The sequence below is a fragment of the Pogona vitticeps genome, chromosome 6 (assembly GCF_051106095.1).
Source record: "Pogona vitticeps strain Pit_001003342236 chromosome 6, PviZW2.1, whole genome shotgun sequence".
NCBI lineage: Eukaryota > Metazoa > Chordata > Lepidosauria > Squamata > Agamidae > Pogona > Pogona vitticeps.
In genome coordinates this window covers 108,848,453-108,868,079 of record NC_135788.1, presented here as the reverse complement: position 1 = coordinate 108,868,079, position 19,627 = coordinate 108,848,453, and the positions used below count along the sequence as shown (strand labels likewise).

The window sequence follows — 19,627 nt, the reverse complement described above, 5'->3', positions numbered from 1 at the left end:
TTCTGCACTGTGTCAATCAGTTTTCTCTTCACTGTCTCTCTCAGTCATTTCTTTGCCCTAGCAATTTATGGCTAACATTGTGAAACCTGGTACGTCTATACATTGTCTATATTAAATGGTTTTATATGCATTCTAGTAACCAATAATCCTCCATAGATGCAGGAGGTGGACAAATGTTTTATTCTGTCTTCCAGTTCACCAACAAAGCAATCATTGTTTCCAATACGTATATTATAAATAATGGTACATGTAACCATTTTTTTGTGTCTTGGAATTGGGAGAATAAGTGGTAGGAATAAGTTAAGAAACAAACAGGCCTTCTCCCTAACCCTAGCCCCTACAATTTCCTAGAGTTAGTGATCTATTAGGATTAAACACTTTCTGTTAAAAGAGTACCAGGTCTGGGAATGTAAAAACCAGATTGTTCTGAGTGATCATCCACAACTCCAGCACATCGCTGATAGCAGTCTAATGCTTTGTTTATTTTTGCACTCTGCCAGACATCTTGTCACCATACCAATATGAGCCCAAATATATATAAATTAATAAGGACCTGAGGATGTACACACCAAATTAAGCATAGATCCATCCTGAATAATGTATCCAAATATCAGGGAGCTGTGTCCCTGTGAGATATTACAGTTGTTTGTCCAGCCTATACAGTACTGTGGTGTCATGCCTGGTAAAGACAAAAAGGCACCCCTGTATTTCTAAAGGGATGCTTGTCTGTTGCAGCAAAAGCACAGTCCTGTGGTGCTTTAACAACTACTACATATAGTATGAGCTTTGGATTAAGACTGATGCGAGGTGCCTTCCAGCAATATGGGGGGGGGGGGGGGCGCACAGGCTCCCTAGTCCTAACTGTGCTGCATCAGTTGAAACTTATATATTTTGGCAAAGGTGGGAAAAGGTACTATAACTCCTAGTGCAGTGGTTAAACTGTAGTAGTTGTCGTTTAGTCATGTCCGACTCTTTGTGACCCCATGGACCAGAGCACGCCAGGCCCTCCTGTCTTCCATTGCCTCCCGGAGTTGGGTCAGATTCATGTTGGTAACTTTGATGACATTGTCCAACCATCTCATCCTCTGTCGTCCCCTTCTCCTCTTTCCTTGACACTTTCCTAACATCAGGGTCTTTTCCAGGGAGTTTTTTCTTCTCATGAGATGGCCAAAGTATTGCACTCTCAACTTCAGGATCTCTCCTTCCTATGAGCACTCAGGGTTGATTTCCTGCAAAATAGATAGGTTTGTTCTCCTTGCAGTCCAGGGGACTCTCAAGAGTCTCCTCCAGCACCACAATTCAAAAGCATCAATTCTTTGGCCGTCAGCTTTCTTTATGGTCCAGCTCTCACTTCCATACATCACTACAGGAAAAACCATACTATGGTTTTTGACTATGCGCACCTTTGTGATGTCTTTGCTTTTTAAGATGCTGTTGAGGTTTCTCGTCGTTTTCCTCCCAAGAAGCAGATGTCTTTTAATTTCGTGGCTGCTGTCACCATTTGCAATGATCATGGAGCCCAAGAAGGTAAACTCTGTCTGCCTCCATATCTTCCCCTTCTATTTGCCAGGAGGTGATGGGACCAGTGGCCATGATCTCAGTTTTTTTGATGTTGAGCTTCAGACCATTTTTTTTTTGCACTCTCCTCTTTCACCCTCATTACAAGGTTCTTTATTTCCTCCTCACTTTCTGCCATCAGGGTGATATCATATGCATATCAGAGGTTGTTGATATTTCTTCTGGTAATCTTGATTCCGGCTTGGGATTCCTCCAGTCCAGCCTTTTGCACGATGTATTCTGCATATAAGCTAAATAAGACAATATACAGCCTTGTCATACTCCTTTGCCAATTTTGAACCAATCAGTCGTTCCATATTCAGTTCTAACTGTTGCTTCCTGTCCCACATATAGATTTCTCAGGAGGTAGATAAGGTGGTGAGGCACTCCCATTTCTTTAAGGACTTGCCATAGTTTGTTGTGGTCCACACAGTCAAAGGCTTTTGCGTTGTCAATGCAGCAGAAGTAGATGTTTTTCTGGAACTCTCTGGCTTTCTCCATAATCCAGCGCATGTTAACAATTTGGTCTCTAGTTCCTCTGTCCCTTCAAAATCCAGCTTGTACTTCTGGGAGTTCTCGGTCCACATACTGCTGAAGTCTACCTTCTAGGATCTTGAACATAACTTTGCTAGTGTGTGAAATGAGTGCAATTGTACAGTCGTTGGAGCATTCTTTGCGACTGGGGTGTAGACTGATCTTTTCCAATCCTCTGGCCACTGCTGAGTTTTCCAAACTTGCTGGCATATTGAATGTAGCGCCTTAACAGCGTCATCTTTTAAGATTTTAAATAGTTCAACTGGAATGCCATCACCTCCACTGGCCTTGTTGTTAGCCATGCTTTCTAAGGCCCACTTGACTTCACTCTCCAGGATGTCTGGCTCAAGGACAGCAACAGCAACACTACAGTATCTGGGTTGTTCGGTACATCCAGATCTTTCTGGTATAATTTCTCTGTGTATTCTTGCCACCTCTTCTTCTCTTTTTTTAATTCAAAGACTCCAAACATATAATTAAAAATACACAGTACAAAACAAACCAACAAACCAACACAAAAACAAAAGACTACCAACTAACTATCTCTCTCCCCTCCCCCCTTTGGGACAGATATTCCATCGTTGTCTGAACCTAGGTTATCTCCAAGAGGATTCCGTTGAGCATTGAGTTCATAAAATACTAAGTTTCATCCTAAACTCCTGTCTTTTTCTGGGGCCAATCATATGTCAGCTTCCAACTTTGCTTTACGTAATCTCTTGGTTGATCCCGTAAAAGCTTCTGAGAGTGTATCTAATTCTGCTATATCCCACAGCTCCTTTAGGAGCTCCTCCATCATTGGGGTCTCTTCATTCTTATTTATTTATTTATTTATTTATTTATTTATTTATTTATTTATTTATTTATTTATTTATTTATTTATTTATTTATTTATTTATTTATTTATTTATATTTATCGTATTTATACCCCGCCTATCTAGTCATTTCGACCACTCTAGGCAGCTTACAACATAAGGATAACAAGTTCTAAAAAAAATTATAACAATTAATTAATTAAATGATTCTATAAGATGGGAAAAATAAAAATAAATCAAATAAAGAGAGAAAAAAAGAAAGAGGACAGGAATTAACTGGAAGGGAAGGCCTGCCTATACATCCATGTTTTTAGTTGGTTCTTAAAAGTACCCAGTGAGGGTGCAGCGCGAATCTCCTGAGGTAGGTTATTCCAGAGACGAGGAGCCACCGCCGAGAAAGCCAGGTTTCTAGTTCTTTCTTTCTGGGCCTCCCTCGGCGTCAGGCTTCTCAGCCTCACCTCCTGGCTCACGCGGGTGACACGGGTAGAACTAGTTGGGAGTAAGCGTTCCGCCAGGTATCGAGGTCCTAAACTGCTTAGGGCTTTATATGTAAGCATTAACACTTTGAAGTCAATGCGGAAACGGATGGGCAGCCAGTGCAGCATGGCCAGAGTAGGAGAGATATGTTGGTATTTTCTCACTCCAGTAAGGAGTCTGGCTGCCGCATTCTGCACCACTTGAGGTTTCCGCATATCTTCCATTTTTGGGCCCAGAGTAACCTAGCTGCTGAAAATATATACATTAGACAATATTTTATTCTCTTAAAAATAATTTCCGGCATAATATTCAATAATAACATTTCAATTTTAAAATTTAATTTTTGTTGAGTAATATCTTTTGCCATTTCTCACACCTGTATCCAGAATCTTTTGACTTTTTCACATGTCCACCACATATGATAATAGGTTCCTGGATTATTTTTTTTACATTTCCAACAAACATTGCTGTTACCCTTTCATATTTTTGCCAATCTTACAGAGGTATAATGCCATCTGTAAAACATTTTGAGGATATTTTCCCTAAGATTCACTGATTTAATTATTTTATGACACTCTTTTCACATCTTTGTCCATTTATCAATATCAATATTATATCCAAAATTACTTGGCCCTCTTACCATCATCTCCTTCACCCTCTCATCCTCCAAGTCATACTCCAATAAGTATGTGTACATTTTAAAAATTATTTTCTCATCAGTGTATATCCACAATTCATCCACCTGAACTTTCGCCTCAAAAACCCCCACAATTTTATCTTTTTTAAATTTTGATTCTAATTTCAACATTGACCACCAGTTTGTAGCCAGCCCTAGTTCCTCTAGCTCTTGTTTATCTTTTATATTTTGTTCTTTAGTTGGTAATTCTTCATATGTCCGTAATGCCGCCTTCTGATTCAACACTTTCAACGTAAAGGCCTTTATAGGAGCTACCCATATTAGAATTTTCTTATAAGTTTGTGTTTGGAATTTTTGCCACACTAAAGATAAGGGCTTCTTCAGAATATGTTCTACACAATGTGATTGTTCTTTGTGTTTCCCATACCATACATATGCATGCCAAACCATTTTTAGGTCATGTCAATGTCTAGCGAAAAAACTGTCATGTGGGGTAACTGTCTAGCAAGACACCACTGTATTCATAAGGGATTTGGTTTAGATTATACCTGACTAGCCCAGTGGTTTTTCCTACTTTCTTCAGTTTAAGCTTGAGTTTTGCTATAAGAAGTTGATGATCAGAGCCACAATCAGCTCCAGGTCTTGTTTTTGCTGTCTGTATAGAGCTTCTCCATCTTTGGCTGCAGAGAATATAATCAATCTATTTCGGTATTGCCCATCTGGTGATGTCCATGTGTAGAGTCCCCTCTTTTGTTGGAAAAGTGTGTTTGTGATGACCAGCTCGTTCTCTTGACAAAACTCTATTAGCCTTTGCCCTGCTTCATTTTGAACTCCAAGGCCAAACTTACCTGTTGTTCCTTTTATCTCTTGACTCCCTACTTTAGAATTCTAATCCCCTAGAATGAGAAGAACATCTTTCTTTGGTGTCAGTTCTAGAAGGTGTTGTAAGTCTTCATACAATTGGTCAGTTTCAGCCTCTTCAGCATCGGTGGTTGGTGTATAAACTTGGATTACTGTGATTTTGAAAGGTCTGCCTTGGATTCGTATTGAAACCATTCTGTCATTTTTGAGATTGTATCCCAGTACAGCTTTTCCCACTCTTTTGTTGATTCTGAGGGCTACTCCATTTCTTCTGCGGGGTTCTTGCCCACAATAGTAGATACGATAATTGTCTGAATCAAATTCACCCAGTCCCGTCCATTTTAGTTCACTGACACCCAGGATGTCAATGTTTATTCTTGCCATCTCCTGTTTGACCACATCCAGCTTTCCAAGGTTCATTGATCTTACATTCCAATTTCCTTTGCAATATTTTTCTTTGCAGCATCGGCCTTTCCTTTCACTTCCATGCACATCCACAGCTGAGTGTCCTTTCAGGTTTGGCCCGTCCACTTCATTAGCTCTGGAACTACTTGTACTTGTCCTCCGCTGTTCTTCAGTAGCATGTTGGATGCCTTCCGACCTGAGGGGCTCATCTTCCAGTGTCATATCTTTTAGCCTTGCGTTTCTGTCCATGGAGTTTTCTTGGCAAAGATACTGGATTGGCTTGCCAATTCCTGCTCCAGGTGAATTGCGTTTAGTCAGAACTCTCCACTATGACCTGTCCGTCTTGGGTGTCCCTGCACGGCATAGCCCATAGCTTCTCTGAATTACTCAAGCCCCTTTGCCATGACAAGGCAGCAATCTGCGAAGGGGATTCATACCATGGGTCTATCTAGACCACTGTTGTCAATTCTGATGGGCAGCAGAGGTTGTCTGATATATAAGGCAAAATTATTTCCTAGCTTTACCTGGATATCCCAGTGCTGTATCTAAGTGTCAGGTGAGACACTGTTTAACTTCCCGAATAAAACAAGCAGGGTCCTCTCTGTGTTGGCTCCTAAGTTGTGGAATTCTTTCTGGTCTCTTGTAGGTTATGTTTGCAACATTCCTCTCTTCCTTCTAAGGAAGAGTAAAGATGTTTTTTACATTGTGACTTTATCTGATTTATTTCACTTGTCAGGTATGGTTTTCTTTGTCCTCTCTTCCCCTCCCCCAACACTGATTTTTAGCTATGTATTAAATGCTGTCTTAAATAATGCCATTTTCAGTCATTTTCTTATTATTACCATTATGGCTGAAGCACATTATGGGAACATTTTAATTCAATAAATAAATAAACAAACAAACAAACACAGATGCTATATGTGAGACTATTTCCCCAGGCATGAAACATTACAACCTGTTATAAGTTCCCTGTGGAGGGGATGGTAAGCTATGGTTATGACACCAAATCTGGGAATGAAAGCTATGTGTATAGAACAACGTTTATGCAAAATATTAAATCCCCTTTTCTGCAGATCAGAGCCCCACTTCTAATCATTCCATCCTTTCCTGGTCCTCACCCTCTCACTTCTGAAGTGCTGTTGCTGTTACCATTGCTGCTGCCGCTCCTGCTACCCAGGAGCAGGTTTCCATGGTGACAACACCCCCCCATCCATTCCTGCATCCTCCTCCTTTTGGCTTATGTGACATGCCCATTGTCCAATCAACAACCCTGTCTGAGTGGGAGGGCTTTAATCTCCATCAATTTCTCTGCTACCCAGAGAGCAAGGACCAGGGGAGGGGGGCACCCAATCTCCTTCCTCCCCATTTCTCTCTTCCCTCTTTTTTTCCCTTCTCCTTTCCTTCACGTAGATTTTTTTTAAAGGTTCTCTTCTTCACCTCGTTCCCCCTCCCTTCCCCTCCTTATACATCTGCTTCCTTCGATTCCCTCCCCTTCCCCATGTGAGATCACCTATTGTTGCAGTCTAGGTCTTTCCCCCCACCAATCCTTGTCTCCTGTTTGCTTCAGCCCCCTTTGATATCCTTCGCCTCCTCCATTTATTTATTTATTTAATTTTCTATCTCCTCCCTTTCCTTCGGCCGGCCGTGAGAAGAGATGTCTGGGGCTGAGATCCAGGTACCAGCAACATCAACATCCCGTCTGGCTGGCGCACGTCGTGTCAAGGATGCAAGCAACACAATCTGCTGGGTACCATTGTTCCTGGCATCTTTTGCTCCATCTCGTCGTTTCTGACGGCTGAAGCCCCCCCCACCCCCCTTTCCCCCTTCTCTCCTTTGCTTTGCTTTGCTGGATAGCTGATTTCTTTGACACCTTTTCCCTTCCTTCTCCCCCCACCCCACAACCCACCACCCGGCTGCACCTGCGTCTTGAGACCTCTCCCCGCCTCCTTCTCCTCCTTCCTGATCCATGATTCTAGACTCCCCCTAAGATGCTAAGACAAGGCCCCTTCCTTCTCCTGGCTGCGTCCATGTCGTATTTCAACCCTGAGAAAGCTTTGGCAGCGCCTTCGGGAAATGGTGAGTCTTGGCAGGTCGCAAGAGGGCTCCCATTTGTCTGTGGTAGCGACCAGCCCTTCCTCGTCGTTGCCTCCCTCTCCACCATTTGCGACCACCTGTTATGTGTGAGGGGGTTACCTGCCCAAACCTGTCAGTCCCCCCTTTTGTGCGCAAAAAGGGTAAGATGACAGATATGGGGGATTTTCCCTAGACAAGGCTGTCTGAGTTATACATTCCATTCTCTAGGGGAAGCCGGAATTCCTGTGCAGAACAAATTAATCATTGCAGATTTTCCTAGTTAGGTATGCTGGTAGTGGTGTTTACTGGCATTTGATGGCTTCTTCATCTCCATGACCCTCCCTTGGTGATGGTGACTGTGTAAATTGAGGAAACATAAGGGGGCCTCTGAGACAATTTTATTGGGAGGGGACAGTGTTTTTATACACTATTTTATACATATCTGATATGATTATTGCACATTGACTGAGATCTGGGATTCATATTTCCTTGTGTAGAGAACAAGAGGTAGGTTGATTATGTGAGATGGGTGTGAGGTTTGTGATTGGGGAGACCTGTGGCATCCAGGAAATGGAGCATGTGAAGGTGTGAATGGTCTGATAGCCCATTGTATAGACTGTTGTGGCTCTATCTGACTGAACCTATGGCATAAGATTCTACCGAGGACGGTGTAGGGTTCATTGTGGGTGTATGTTAAGTGCTGGTGTGGAGTTGGAAGAGTCAGCACTTGTGAGGTGGACAAGATGATGGAGGGCTTCATGGTGGGAGTTAAAGAAGATGGGCATCTGAAAGGGTGGTTATGATGATGGGCTGAAAGGGATAGGAAGCCATTTGTGGAAGGAGGCATGGATGACTAGTTGTAGATGTAGATGGAAAAGTGGAGATATATGTTGGTGGGACATCTGAGGTAGAGTAAATTACATGGGCCAGGTGATTGGATACAGTGTTAAAAACAGCTCTGAAAGACACAGCTTGAACCATCAAAAGGTAAAGGTAAAGGTTCCCCTTGACAATTTTTGTCCGGTCGTGTTCGACTCTAGGGCGCGGTGCTCATCCCCGTTTCCAAGCCATAGAGCCAGCGTTTGTCTGAAGACAATCTTCCGTGGTCACATGGCCAGTGTGACTTAGACACGGAACGCTGTTACCTTCCCACCGAGGTGGTCCCTATTTATCTACTCGCATTTGCATGCTTTCGAACCGCTAGGTTGGCGGGAGCTGGGACAAGCGACAGGCGCTCACTCCGTCGTGTGGATTCGATCTTACGACTGCTTGGTCTTCTGACCCTGCAGCACAGGCTTCTGCGGTTTAGCCCGCAGCGCCACCACACCCTTGAACCATCAACTTCACCATTAATTTCCTGTTCTTTATTTATTTTTATTTATTTAAAATATTTTTCCTCCACCTTTCTCCATAAAAGCTGGCTGGATAGCTCAGTGGTTTAGGTATTTGGCTGTGGAGCCATATGTTGGCAGCCCGACTCCCCAGTGTGCCTCCTGCAAGTATTGCCAACCTGTGTGGCGTTGGGCAAGCTGCACAGTCCCAAGGCACCCCCTGGGAGAAGGGAAGGGAAACCATTTCTGAGGATTCTCTACCTGGGAAACCCTGACAACGGTCACCAGAAGTCAAAACTGACTTCACGCCACATGATGATGATTATTATTACTATTTTGCTTACATCATTAAAAGAGATAAATATAAACAATAAATTATTCAAATATTTAAAAAGAATCAAATGTACATTATATTAAAAATGTTAAATAAAAGCATTATTCAAATAGCTTAAAACAACAAAATACTAATCATGTCAATTTTAAAATCTTGCTTAGAAAGCCAGTCACTAAAGGAAAGCCTGCCAGAAAAGAAAGATCCTCACGTTCTTATGGAACGACGGCAAAGATGAAGCCAGCTTGGCTTCCTGTGGTGGGGAATTCCAGAGTCTGGGAGCAGCAACCGAGAAGGCCCTCTCCTGTGTCCCCACCAAATACATCTGTGAGGGTGATGGGACTGACAGCCGGTTGAGCTGCTGTAACAGGGTGGGTTATGTGATCCCTGAAGCCAGCACCAGTGAACAATTTGACAGCAGTGTTTTGGGCCTTCTTAAGTTTCTGAACACTTTCCAAAGGCAGCACCATGTAGAATGTGTTACATTAATCCAGCCAAGATGGAACTGAGGCATGCTTAGCATTGTTACCTTCCTCAGACTCAACTGCTCATCTGTAAAATGGAGGAGGGGGGGGAAGACTTCCTGTTATAAATCAAATATGTGTTATGTATGCAAAGTTCAGACTGGGGAAGATTGCTTGTGAGTTTTATTCGAAATATTTGGCAGGCTGTTCTGCGAAAAGGACAAATTACCGTAACGTTTCCCCTGAAGCAGCGGAACAGTTATTTTCTGTGCATAACAGATACAGTAAAATATAAATTCCCCACAGCTAGTTCTGAAGTGTTGTTGAATTAGAACAGGCAGGGGCAAAGTGTAACTCTAAATATTGTTGGGTTGCAATTCTTGTCAGTTGTAGTCCAACAACACTCAAACTTTGCCCATCCCTGGATTAGACAGACAGTCAGACAGATTGCAGTGTTTGTTCTATCCCTTTCTGGATAGGCAGGTTCAACTTTATTTAGGGTAAAGTAGCTAATAAGACTTGTTTCATTGCTGGTAATTTCAGGATGTTGTTATCTCAACAGTTCTTGCATATGGAAAGTTTCTTCTTCTTCTTAATTTAAAATCAAAGTTATATTTCCCCTTACTTGCAAAATCAGTTTGCTCTCCATCATGCACAATCATGCACTAGTTTCCATCTCCCTTACTATACATGCTATGATGTCATGATGCAATCTAAAACGTATATGTGTTACTCTGTGATGCCATTGGTTTGCCTGCTCTGATGTCACTGAGAGGGTAGGCAGTCTGGAGCTGATTTCTGAGGTAGACTTGGCAAACAAGCATCTCTCTGGCCCTGATACCTTTTTCTGCCAAAAAGAACAGATTTCATAGGGAACTAGGGAATTTTGTAGTGGACTCTTTGGGGGGCTGGTTTTATCAAGGGCTACTTGGCTAGCAAAAAGAGGCTAAGGCTACCTTTGAAGGGGGTAGGTTTTGTGACTGCTTATGGTAGGACGTGTGGTATCTCCTTATGCCTCATTCCCAAGGTACCACAGACTATTTGTCAGGCCTTTCTTATATATTCTTGTGAGGGGGTTGCTACGGGTACCCTTGATGGGCTCTCTGCCTTCACCCTGCACCCACTGATGGGCCTCAGGAGGGCACAGAAGCAGATCAACCTGCCTAAGGCAGGGAGAAGGTGGTAGCAGATAGATCCCACCTTTGTGAGATGACAGGGTGGGTCAGAGATGGACAAGATTGACATAGAGGGGGCAGTTGGAGGAGAGAAGGAAGAGCAGGACATCAAAGAGGACGATGGGGTTGAAGACGCCAGGATTACCAGGCACAAGGAGGAAGGGACCTGGGGTGCTACCGCTAAAGAACTTGACCTGGTCCTCTGTGCAGAAGGAGTGGTGGATTACACCTACCTTAAGCATTCTTGGACCAGCATCCTTGTCCAGATCCACCTGTCCCAGGTGGATCTGGACCCTGAGGTTGCAAGAGAGGTGTGTTTGACCCAAAATCTCCTCAGTCTACAACATGTCCTGCTGCCCACTGAAGACCTCAGTGACCAGTTGGACAGCTGGGCCCCCCCCAACCCATCGGAGGCAGTGTTGTTGCAAAAGAAAGGAGTGGTGGCAGCCCCTCCAGAAGAAAGGCAGGGACCTCCGGCCTCTGATGGGAATTTGGCAGTACAAGCCATCCTTGAGAGGCACTGGCTGGCTAGGGCCAGTGTGGAAGCCACACCAGCAAGGAACTTGTGATCTACTAGCCCCGATGAGGGAAACTAGGGGTTCAGAAGGGAGGGAACCACCAGGTGAATTAGTGCTGGAAATTCAGCCCCCCCACCCCGACAGACATACAGATAGGAAGGGGGTTGTTGCTTCCCCTTTTTTCCTGTATCCTATCCCAGCCTAATTATAGTCAAACTCTGGCTGTATAATTCTACAAGTCTGGAGTTCATGGCCACCATGTCTGAGGAAGTTTTGCTCGCTACCCTGGCCCTGGGGTGTGTGTGGCATTTACAATTATGTAGTAAGGCTGAGCCTGAAAAACATACTCTTTTTTGGATTATAGCTCCAAAATTATAAAACAATGTTTTGGGACCCAGGCTGGGGATCGGCTGCTTCTTCAACCCCATCTAAGACCTATGGAAAACCTGAAAGCTTGCTTATATTGTAGAATTAGTCACTCCTAAGCAAGATATTAGCATACTGTGGCTTTTTGATGCTTTCACCTCCAGTGTAGCATCACAACCGCCCACCATTTGAAGCAATTGCCCCTTCATTTTTTGTCTCTTGTCTTTCCTCCAGATGGTTTCTCCCAGGGCCGGACTCCCCTTGCTCCTCCCTATGCTGTAGTCCTGATCTCCTGCTCTGGCTTACTGGCCTTTATCTTCCTCCTTCTCACCTGCCTGTGTTGCAAGCGAGGCGATGTCGGGTTCAAGGTAAGATACACTGTGGAGATAAGAGATGGGCATGACACCACCATTTTCTTTTTATCCTTTACTGCAGGAGTGGGTAACTCCAGAAGGTCTCTTGGGGACCACATGTGTTCCTCTGGGGGTACACTTTGCCCACACCTGTTTTACTCATCCCAAAAGTAAACATCCCAGTTTGCATTGTGTTAATTAAGTCAAGCTACAGTTATTGGAATGTCATGACTTCCAGATCACTATATTTCATGCAAAACTCCAAAGATGACTTAAAAAATATGGTGCATAAATGATTGCAAACATAGGATGGTTTGTCTGTCTCATTTGAAACAATCATCAGTTTTACAGTGCTCACTGTGTGTTTTTCTCTTCTGTGTCTGAGCACAGCTTTTTTTGGCATGAAACACGAAGATACTCCATTTGAGGTGATTTCCTCAGATATCCCTCATAATGTAAAAGCATGTAAAGCGACTTCAGAGTTCCTTTAACATTTAGGCCTTCTCTGTATTAACATCCTTATACCCACCTCTGCTTACCTGACAGGAATTTGAAAACCCTGATGGAGAAGAATATTCTGGAGAGTACACGCCACCCGCAGAAGAGACGTCCTCTTCTCAGTCTATCCCAGATGTCTATATCTTGCCACTCTCTGAGGTGTCGCTCCCAACCTCCAACCAACAGATTCCCAAAACAGGTAAGGATCCATGGAGGTGAGAATAGGGGGATTTGGTTGGCTTCTTCTTCATTCTTAATGACATCTACATCAGTTTTGATCCACTGAGACAACAGATGTTTCACGTACAGGTGGGCAAGCTCTAGGCATCAGTGGGTCAGTTTTCTTGCCATGAAGACCCACACATCAGTCTTAAAAAGCAAAGGGAGAGTGAAAACTGGTAGTGGTGTCATTCCATTTCTATAACATCTGTTGTTCTGATGGGTGGGAAACAAGGGGGAAAGGGTGCCTCTTTTTTTAAATGCAAAATCATCACTCCAGGAACAGGAAAAAAAGGCTTTTTAAAATGAAGAGATATAGATATATTTTAGCAGAGCAAGGCATGAGGAGCAAGTATAACAGAAAAGGCCTTGGGTGACTGCGTGAGCTGTGTTAGAATGACATGCCCTGTTCATCATGACTCTCACTGGGTATGTAGTAGTGTCAAGCCATAATGAGGTGAAAAACCAGCTTTGGGTGTCAGGACAGAAACCACGCCACCATCCTGTGCAGGGTGGATCCCTATATTCCCCACTCTGGGGAGGGGGGGGTTATTAACAATGATAACCACAACTCTAATATTACTGGTGTGATCATATCATATTCATAGGCTCCGTGGTCACAGCACTGGCTGGAGTTTTCAAGGTTTTGCTCCTTTTTGCCTTCCACAAGAAAAGGGAAATAAAACTGCACATAGGAGAGTACCTATGGCTGGCAGCTGGACGTGGGAAGCTTTGGTTACCCTGTGCTTTCCTTTGTTGAAGAAAACAAAGGACAAGCAAAGGTCCTTGCTGTTGTTTGCAGTCTGAGATTTGAGACATTATGGATCATGCTTATGGGTTTCCCAGCTGACAGGTACCCTGGCACGTCCATGCAGATAGAGCCTCAGGGCTTGGAAGAGAGTTGGATTGGACCAAATGATGCATGCCAACTGGGACCTTCCTTCCTGTGTTCTCAACCTTTCCACCTTATTTCACAACATAGTTTGGTCCTGTAGCTTTGAAGCATGAGCAAGGTTGGGGTTTAATGCTAAACCGTTTTGTCATGTCCTTGATTTCCCTTATCAAACCATCGTGCTCCTCTTTCAGATCTGGTGAAGCACCTAGGACTCAGCAGGCAGCACCTCAGTTACCTGCAGGAGATTGGAAATGGCTGGTTTGGAAAGGTGAGACTTTTTTCAGATCCCATTGGATGTGATCTAAGAACAGGATTTGGGAGGAGTAGGATCTAATATTCTGGAAAGGAAGGAAGGAAAAGAAAGGAAAACTGATTTTATCTCAGAACTACTGATGTTGCACAGACAACGTGGTGAATTTTATTGTATTTCAGTAAAATGTCCCTTGTGGTTTGTAACAGCAATGTAAGTAAATATACACATGCATGCATGTATAGAAAAAGTGAAATGATAAAGATCAAAGAGAGAAATAACTTTAACAGCTGCTGTTAAAAGCAGGCTGCAAAATTAAATGAAATGGTTCAAATGAAATCTGCAATGAAGTTTGAAAATAAAAGCACTTGGCAAACAAAAATGGTATCGAAACGACATTGGAGTTAGCAGCTAGCTATCTTGTGTGACAAAGGCATTCAGTAGACAAAGTGCCATGGCTGAGAAGGCCCTTTCTCCTCTCTCCATCTAATTTAATTTTTTTGCAGGGAAGGATGTAAAGAGAGAGAGAGAGACTTCTGACCACAACGTTTGGGTATCCTTGTCAGGTAGAAAGAGTTAGCAAAGGGGAAAAAAAGCTTTTCAAAAATTCTTGACTTTTGTAGGGCACTGTATTGATACAGGTGTAACCTACCTCATGTCCAAAAGAAGAAAAAAGTGTATTTCTGAATTGGGTTACATTTTGGTAAGCAGACACTTTTTTCTTGGTCACCTCCCTGTTATGCATAGTGCTCTTTCAGGTAACCAGGAATCTAGCCATTTGTAGGCAATTGCAGTTGACTGAATTTTCTGACTGCCAGTGTAAACTCTTCAAGGTGAACTATGATCCAGATATATAGCGTGATAACCTGGCAGTCGGTTTACATGGGTTTTTCCCTTCCCCCCTTTCTCTTTCACAGGTAATTCTGGGAGAAATATTCTCAGATTTCACCCCAGCACAGGTGGTAGTGAAGGAGTTGCGGGTGAGTGCTGGGCCACTTGAGCAGAGGAAATTCCTGGCAGAAGCCCAGCCCTATCGGTAAGTGTATGATAAGCTGGAACAACCAAACAGATGGGCTGAGGGATATAAATAGTTGCCCATATCTCAGAAGTAGTTGCAGCTCTCAGTAAAAAATGGGATCCAGAACAACAGACCGCTTTCATCTTTTAAACCAGAACTTGGAAAGTTAATTTTTAAAAGTAATTTGCTGCAGTTATAAGGTCCCCCAAAGTAGCCATTTGCCATTATAGTTAGGGCTTTTTAAATGTTAAGTGATCAGAGGTGTCTTTTTTTATGCCATACTTTTTCTAACTGGTCTTTGATATTCTGCCTTTTAACAATGACTGGCTGAAATCCTGTTGCTTAGTGTAGTAAATCACACTAGAGCAGGCATAACAATTAATTGCATTTATGGAGGAGAAGACTTATCAAATCCCCATAGATTCAATCAGCCTTACTACCTACTCTGCTCAACAACAGGATTTCAGCCAATTACGAGTAACTTATAACTAATGGCTGTTGTTCAAAGATTGTTCTTCTTGACGTTTCGGCAGTCTCTGTGGCTGGCATCTTCAGAGGATTGGAGTAGGAACTCTGTCCATGCTCTGTTGTTGTTTGTTGGCATTCGAAAATGCCTTCGAGAATACATTCAACTTATAACTAGTTACTTCCAAATTCTATGTTGTATTATAGCCTTTGAATAAACACACAGATTTCATTGCATGACCAATATTGGTCAAATTAACGTCTGTTTGAAAGCAGTGCTCCCTCAAGCCATTAAATATCTATCATAGTACATGTTTTTCCTCACCTCCATATCTTTCCTAGACCTATGCTTTGTTTTGTGAATTGTGACTAGTCACTGGAAGATAAACATGATCTTACTTTGCAAGTGTGATTGACAAGGTATGCATCAAATCTCATTTCTGGAGGGTGAATGTGTTATTAACAAGGGACACACATTTCCTCTTATGTCTAGTTTGACTCTGAGATTACGCTCTCTCTTTTTGGTAAAAACTCAGATTTTTTTTTGTCTGATCATCCAGCAATATCTAAGACCGGGGCAGGAAAAGTTTTGGAAAGAGTCTCCCAGCCAAGGAAGCTCCATTAGTGATTCTCTTACCCTACTCTACCCAATTCCATGTTCACCTCCCTTCTTCTGAGTTTGTGCATTTCCCTTTTACATCTGTTGGAATATTAATTCAACCAAGCCTTTTAAAAACATTCACAGCAAACAAATAGGGGCATGTGGCTCTTAGTGACATGTTAATGGGGGACTGGGTAATGGCCAAAGGCAAACAGATTTAAGGAAGTCTTTGACAGTGCAAACCCTAAGAGAGGGTTGATACACACTTTGGTAGTTGAAAACTTAAATGCCCCTTTTTTTAAAAAATAGATGCATTCTACTAAACCTTCCTTCTCCCTTTTTTCTCCTGTGCCTCTCTCTTGCCATCCCTTACTCTCAAGAAGCCTCCAGCATCCAAACATATTGCAATGTCTCGGCTTGTGTACAGAGACAATCCCCTTCTTGCTCATCATGGAATTCTGCCAGCTGGTAAGTAAAGAGAAGCCCAAGTAAATGGGGTGGGAAGAGAGAAAGTTATCTCTGCAGTACTCGGGTTTCACATTTCTGTATGGCAGAAAGCTCTCTGTTACACATCCCCCTTCTTTCCTCTTTAACTGGGGTGTCCTCTTGTACATCTTTCCCAAAAGGCAAAGTGTGGCACCAAAAATTGCAAAAGCTAATTTATAGCCATGGACACAGATTTAGAAATAATAACTGTCACTATAAATTGAAATACAGCGAATCTTGCTACAGTTATTATTGTTATTGTACTATTTCAGCTTATTGCTTTAATTGTTCTCAGTTGTGGTACAAAACACAGCGAATCACTATTTTTAAAAAACATTAATTAGAAATAATAATGATATTTGCCTCACCCCTGAAAAAAGTGGGAAGGTGTCCTGCTGGTCACAAAACACTTTCACTATACTGTATTTGTGTGTTATGTAGCTCCAAGCTGTAACTAACTTATGGAAACCCTAACAGAGCTTTCAAAGTAAGTGAGATATTTAAGGAATGGGTTGTGTGGTTTAATTTTAAGTATTTGAAATGCAGAGGTGTACTTATTCAGAGGCCAGCACTTCCTTTTGATTGAGTTTGTGATGCCGTTCCACAGCCAGATCTGGTGATACGGCATTTTATAAAGCCAATTTTGGGTAAAGACAAAAAGCATGGTTGGAGTAAGGACAACAAGCAAATACCTCTATGTATTCTTTCTTTTTTACACATAAATGTTATAATGCCAGGCTCTGGACAATTTTCTTGAATTCGTTTTAACTTGGCTAAAAAGCTCAGTGGTTTAGGTATCTGTGGAGCTAGTGGTTGGGAGTTCAGTTCACCTCTTTTGCCTCCTTGATAGTGGCTGGACTTGATTATCCCTTCCAGTTGTAAGCTCTGCGGTTGTAAGATGATTGTTATAGCTGGCTAGCTCAGTGGTTTTGAGAGGCTGAGAGTTCAATTCCCCACTGCGCCTCCTATGAATAGAACCATCTTATGTAGCTGTGGGCAAGCTGTGCAGTCCCAGGACATCCCCTGAAGAAGGAAATGGTAAACAGCTTCTGAGTATTCTCTACCTAGAAAACCCTGAAATGGATTGCCATAAATCAGGCTTGACGTGATGGCCCATGATGATTATTTTATCTTCTCCCACGTGTCCTTCCAGGGAGATCTGAAACGCTACCTTAGAGCTCAGCGCAAAGCAGATGGGATGACTCCTGATCTGCTGACTCGTGACCTCAGCACACTACAGCGCATGGCCTATGAGATCACTCTGGGGGTACTACACTTGCATAAAAACAATTACATCCACAGGTAGGTATGGGGGCAACCAGGAATCTTTTGTTCTCCAGGAAGGAAATGTGTAACAGTGCATTAAGAATTGCTTAGGAGGGACAAAATCTAGAATCCCAGGTATTTGTCCAAGGAAAGGAGATGATGACATCTTAAAATGTGCTGTGCTATAAAAAAAATGGGACTCTGGTGATCTCTCAGATTCAAATCAGATTTATCTGATTGCACTAAAGTTGGATAAAGTGTGAACAAGTTATGAACGTATATGTTAAGGTTTGCTGGGGTCATGCTTTGTGTACACAAACTTTGGAAATCAGAAGTGCAATAGATAGCTATGAAGAACTGGGGCTTTTATGTTGCACTAAGAATTCATGCACTAATAAGTGACGTGGTGGCACTGTGGATTAAATTGCGTAAGCCTCTGTGCTACAAGGTCAGAAGACCAGCAATCCTAAGATCGAATCCACGCGGCGGAGTGAGCTCCTGTCACTTGTGCCAGCTCCTGCCAACCTAGCAGTTTTGAAAACATGTAAAAATGTGAGTAGATAAATAGGTACCACCTCAGTGGGAAGGTAACGGCATTCCGTGTCTAGTTGCGCTGGCCACATGACCACGGAAATTGTCTACAGACAAACGATGGCTCTACAGCTTGGAGATGGGGATGAGCACCGTGCCCTAGAGTTGGACACAACTGGACTAAATGTCAAAGGGAACCTTTACCTAAGAATTCAGAGTGCTTAATGATCACATAGGTGCCCATTAGAAACATTCTTGTTTCTATTTTTCTCTTTCTCTATGCTGTTAGCAGCATCTGATTAATTAATTGTTTTCTGTGGCTATTTTGGTTTCTTGACTGGTGGTTAAACGTTTATTTTATTGTATTAGATGATTTTTCACATTGTTGGGAACATTTCCATCCCACTTTCCCTCCAAATGAGGCCAAAGTGACCTATATGTTTTTTCGCTTTATCCTCACAGTCACCCTGTGAGGTAACCTGACAGAAGGTGACTGGCCCAAGATCACTCAGTGAGCTTCATGACTGAGTGGGGATTTGAAACCAGGTCTTCTGAGTCCCAGCCCAACACTCTAACCACTACACCAAAGTGACTCTCAGTGAAATAGAAAGGTGGATTATACAGAAGTCGCAAAGAAATAAGTGTGGACCAACAGGGACATTGCATCATGAAGTAGAGTGCTGGTAGCTCCAAAAAAAGGGAGGATTTACAGAAAGAAAGCTCTTCGTGTTAGGAGTTAAAAGTAATTGTGCAGCTCTGCCATCCTTTCCTCTTTATGAACTTTCTCTGATAAGAAGAGAAACAGAAGTGGTGGAAAAACACAGAAGAACTGTGAGTGAAGGGGGAAGTGGAAGGAAGCCTTCATGAAATCCAAAGAATAAGGCAGGGAGGTTGCATGGTAAAAAAGGATCTAGTGTCTACTTGCCATATTTCCTGAGTTATTTTTATGGACCATCCATGCAAACTAGTTATTTTCCCCTGGAAAGTTCTACTTAGAATCATAAAATGGGAAAGAGAGTGCAAGTCTGTACAGATGTAGGTGATTTTAATGCTATTATTCCAATACTTTGAGTGTTTTTAGACTGCTAATTTAATTCAAGATAAATTAATGAAAACCTTAATTTATGCCTCTTGCTTGTAAATCAGTGGTCCCCAACCTTGGGCCTCCAGATGTACTTGAACTACAGTTCCCACAAGCCCTCACCACCACCTCTGCTGGCCAGGATTTCTGGGAGTTGAGGTCCAAGAACATCTGGAGGCCCAAGGTTGGGGACCACTGTTGTAAAGGATGAAACAAGCCAGGATCCCAACACTGGACAGTATGCTAAACAAACCACAAAATAAACTTTAGCTAGTCATGAGATTAGTAGAAGTAGATGGAGCACACAGTTTGTTCCCAGTAACCTAAGGTTCTCCACAGTCCTGGCTTACTTACTATTCCATGTGGGCATGACCACCATTTTTCAGTGTAAGCTATCTCCCAGGGTTCTGAGGATTTTTTAAA

At 42.7% G+C, this 19,627-nt stretch overlaps 1 protein-coding gene across 2 annotated transcripts in view; it reads left to right on the top strand.

Annotated features, from left to right (window-relative positions):
- Nucleotides 1-837: 837 nt before the first annotated feature.
- LMTK3 (lemur tyrosine kinase 3) overlaps nucleotides 838-19,627 on the top strand; it is a 50,583-nt gene continuing 31,793 nt past the window's right edge. Inside the window, exons 1-7 of one of the 2 annotated variants that reach the window (XM_072976748.2) lie at nucleotides 838-7,359; nucleotides 11,776-11,909; nucleotides 12,441-12,591; nucleotides 13,698-13,774; nucleotides 14,674-14,792; nucleotides 16,224-16,308; nucleotides 17,480-17,628. In XM_072976748.2, the coding sequence (XP_072832849.2) occupies nucleotides 7,272-7,359; nucleotides 11,776-11,909; nucleotides 12,441-12,591; nucleotides 13,698-13,774; nucleotides 14,674-14,792; nucleotides 16,224-16,308; nucleotides 17,480-17,628 (803 nt within the window). In that variant the 5' untranslated portion in view covers nucleotides 838-7,271. Of the gene's footprint in view, nucleotides 7,360-11,775; nucleotides 11,910-12,440; nucleotides 12,592-13,697; nucleotides 13,775-14,673; nucleotides 14,793-16,220; nucleotides 16,309-17,479; nucleotides 17,629-19,627 lie in introns of both variants that reach the window. The other variant, XM_078377042.1, reaches the window with a different exon arrangement.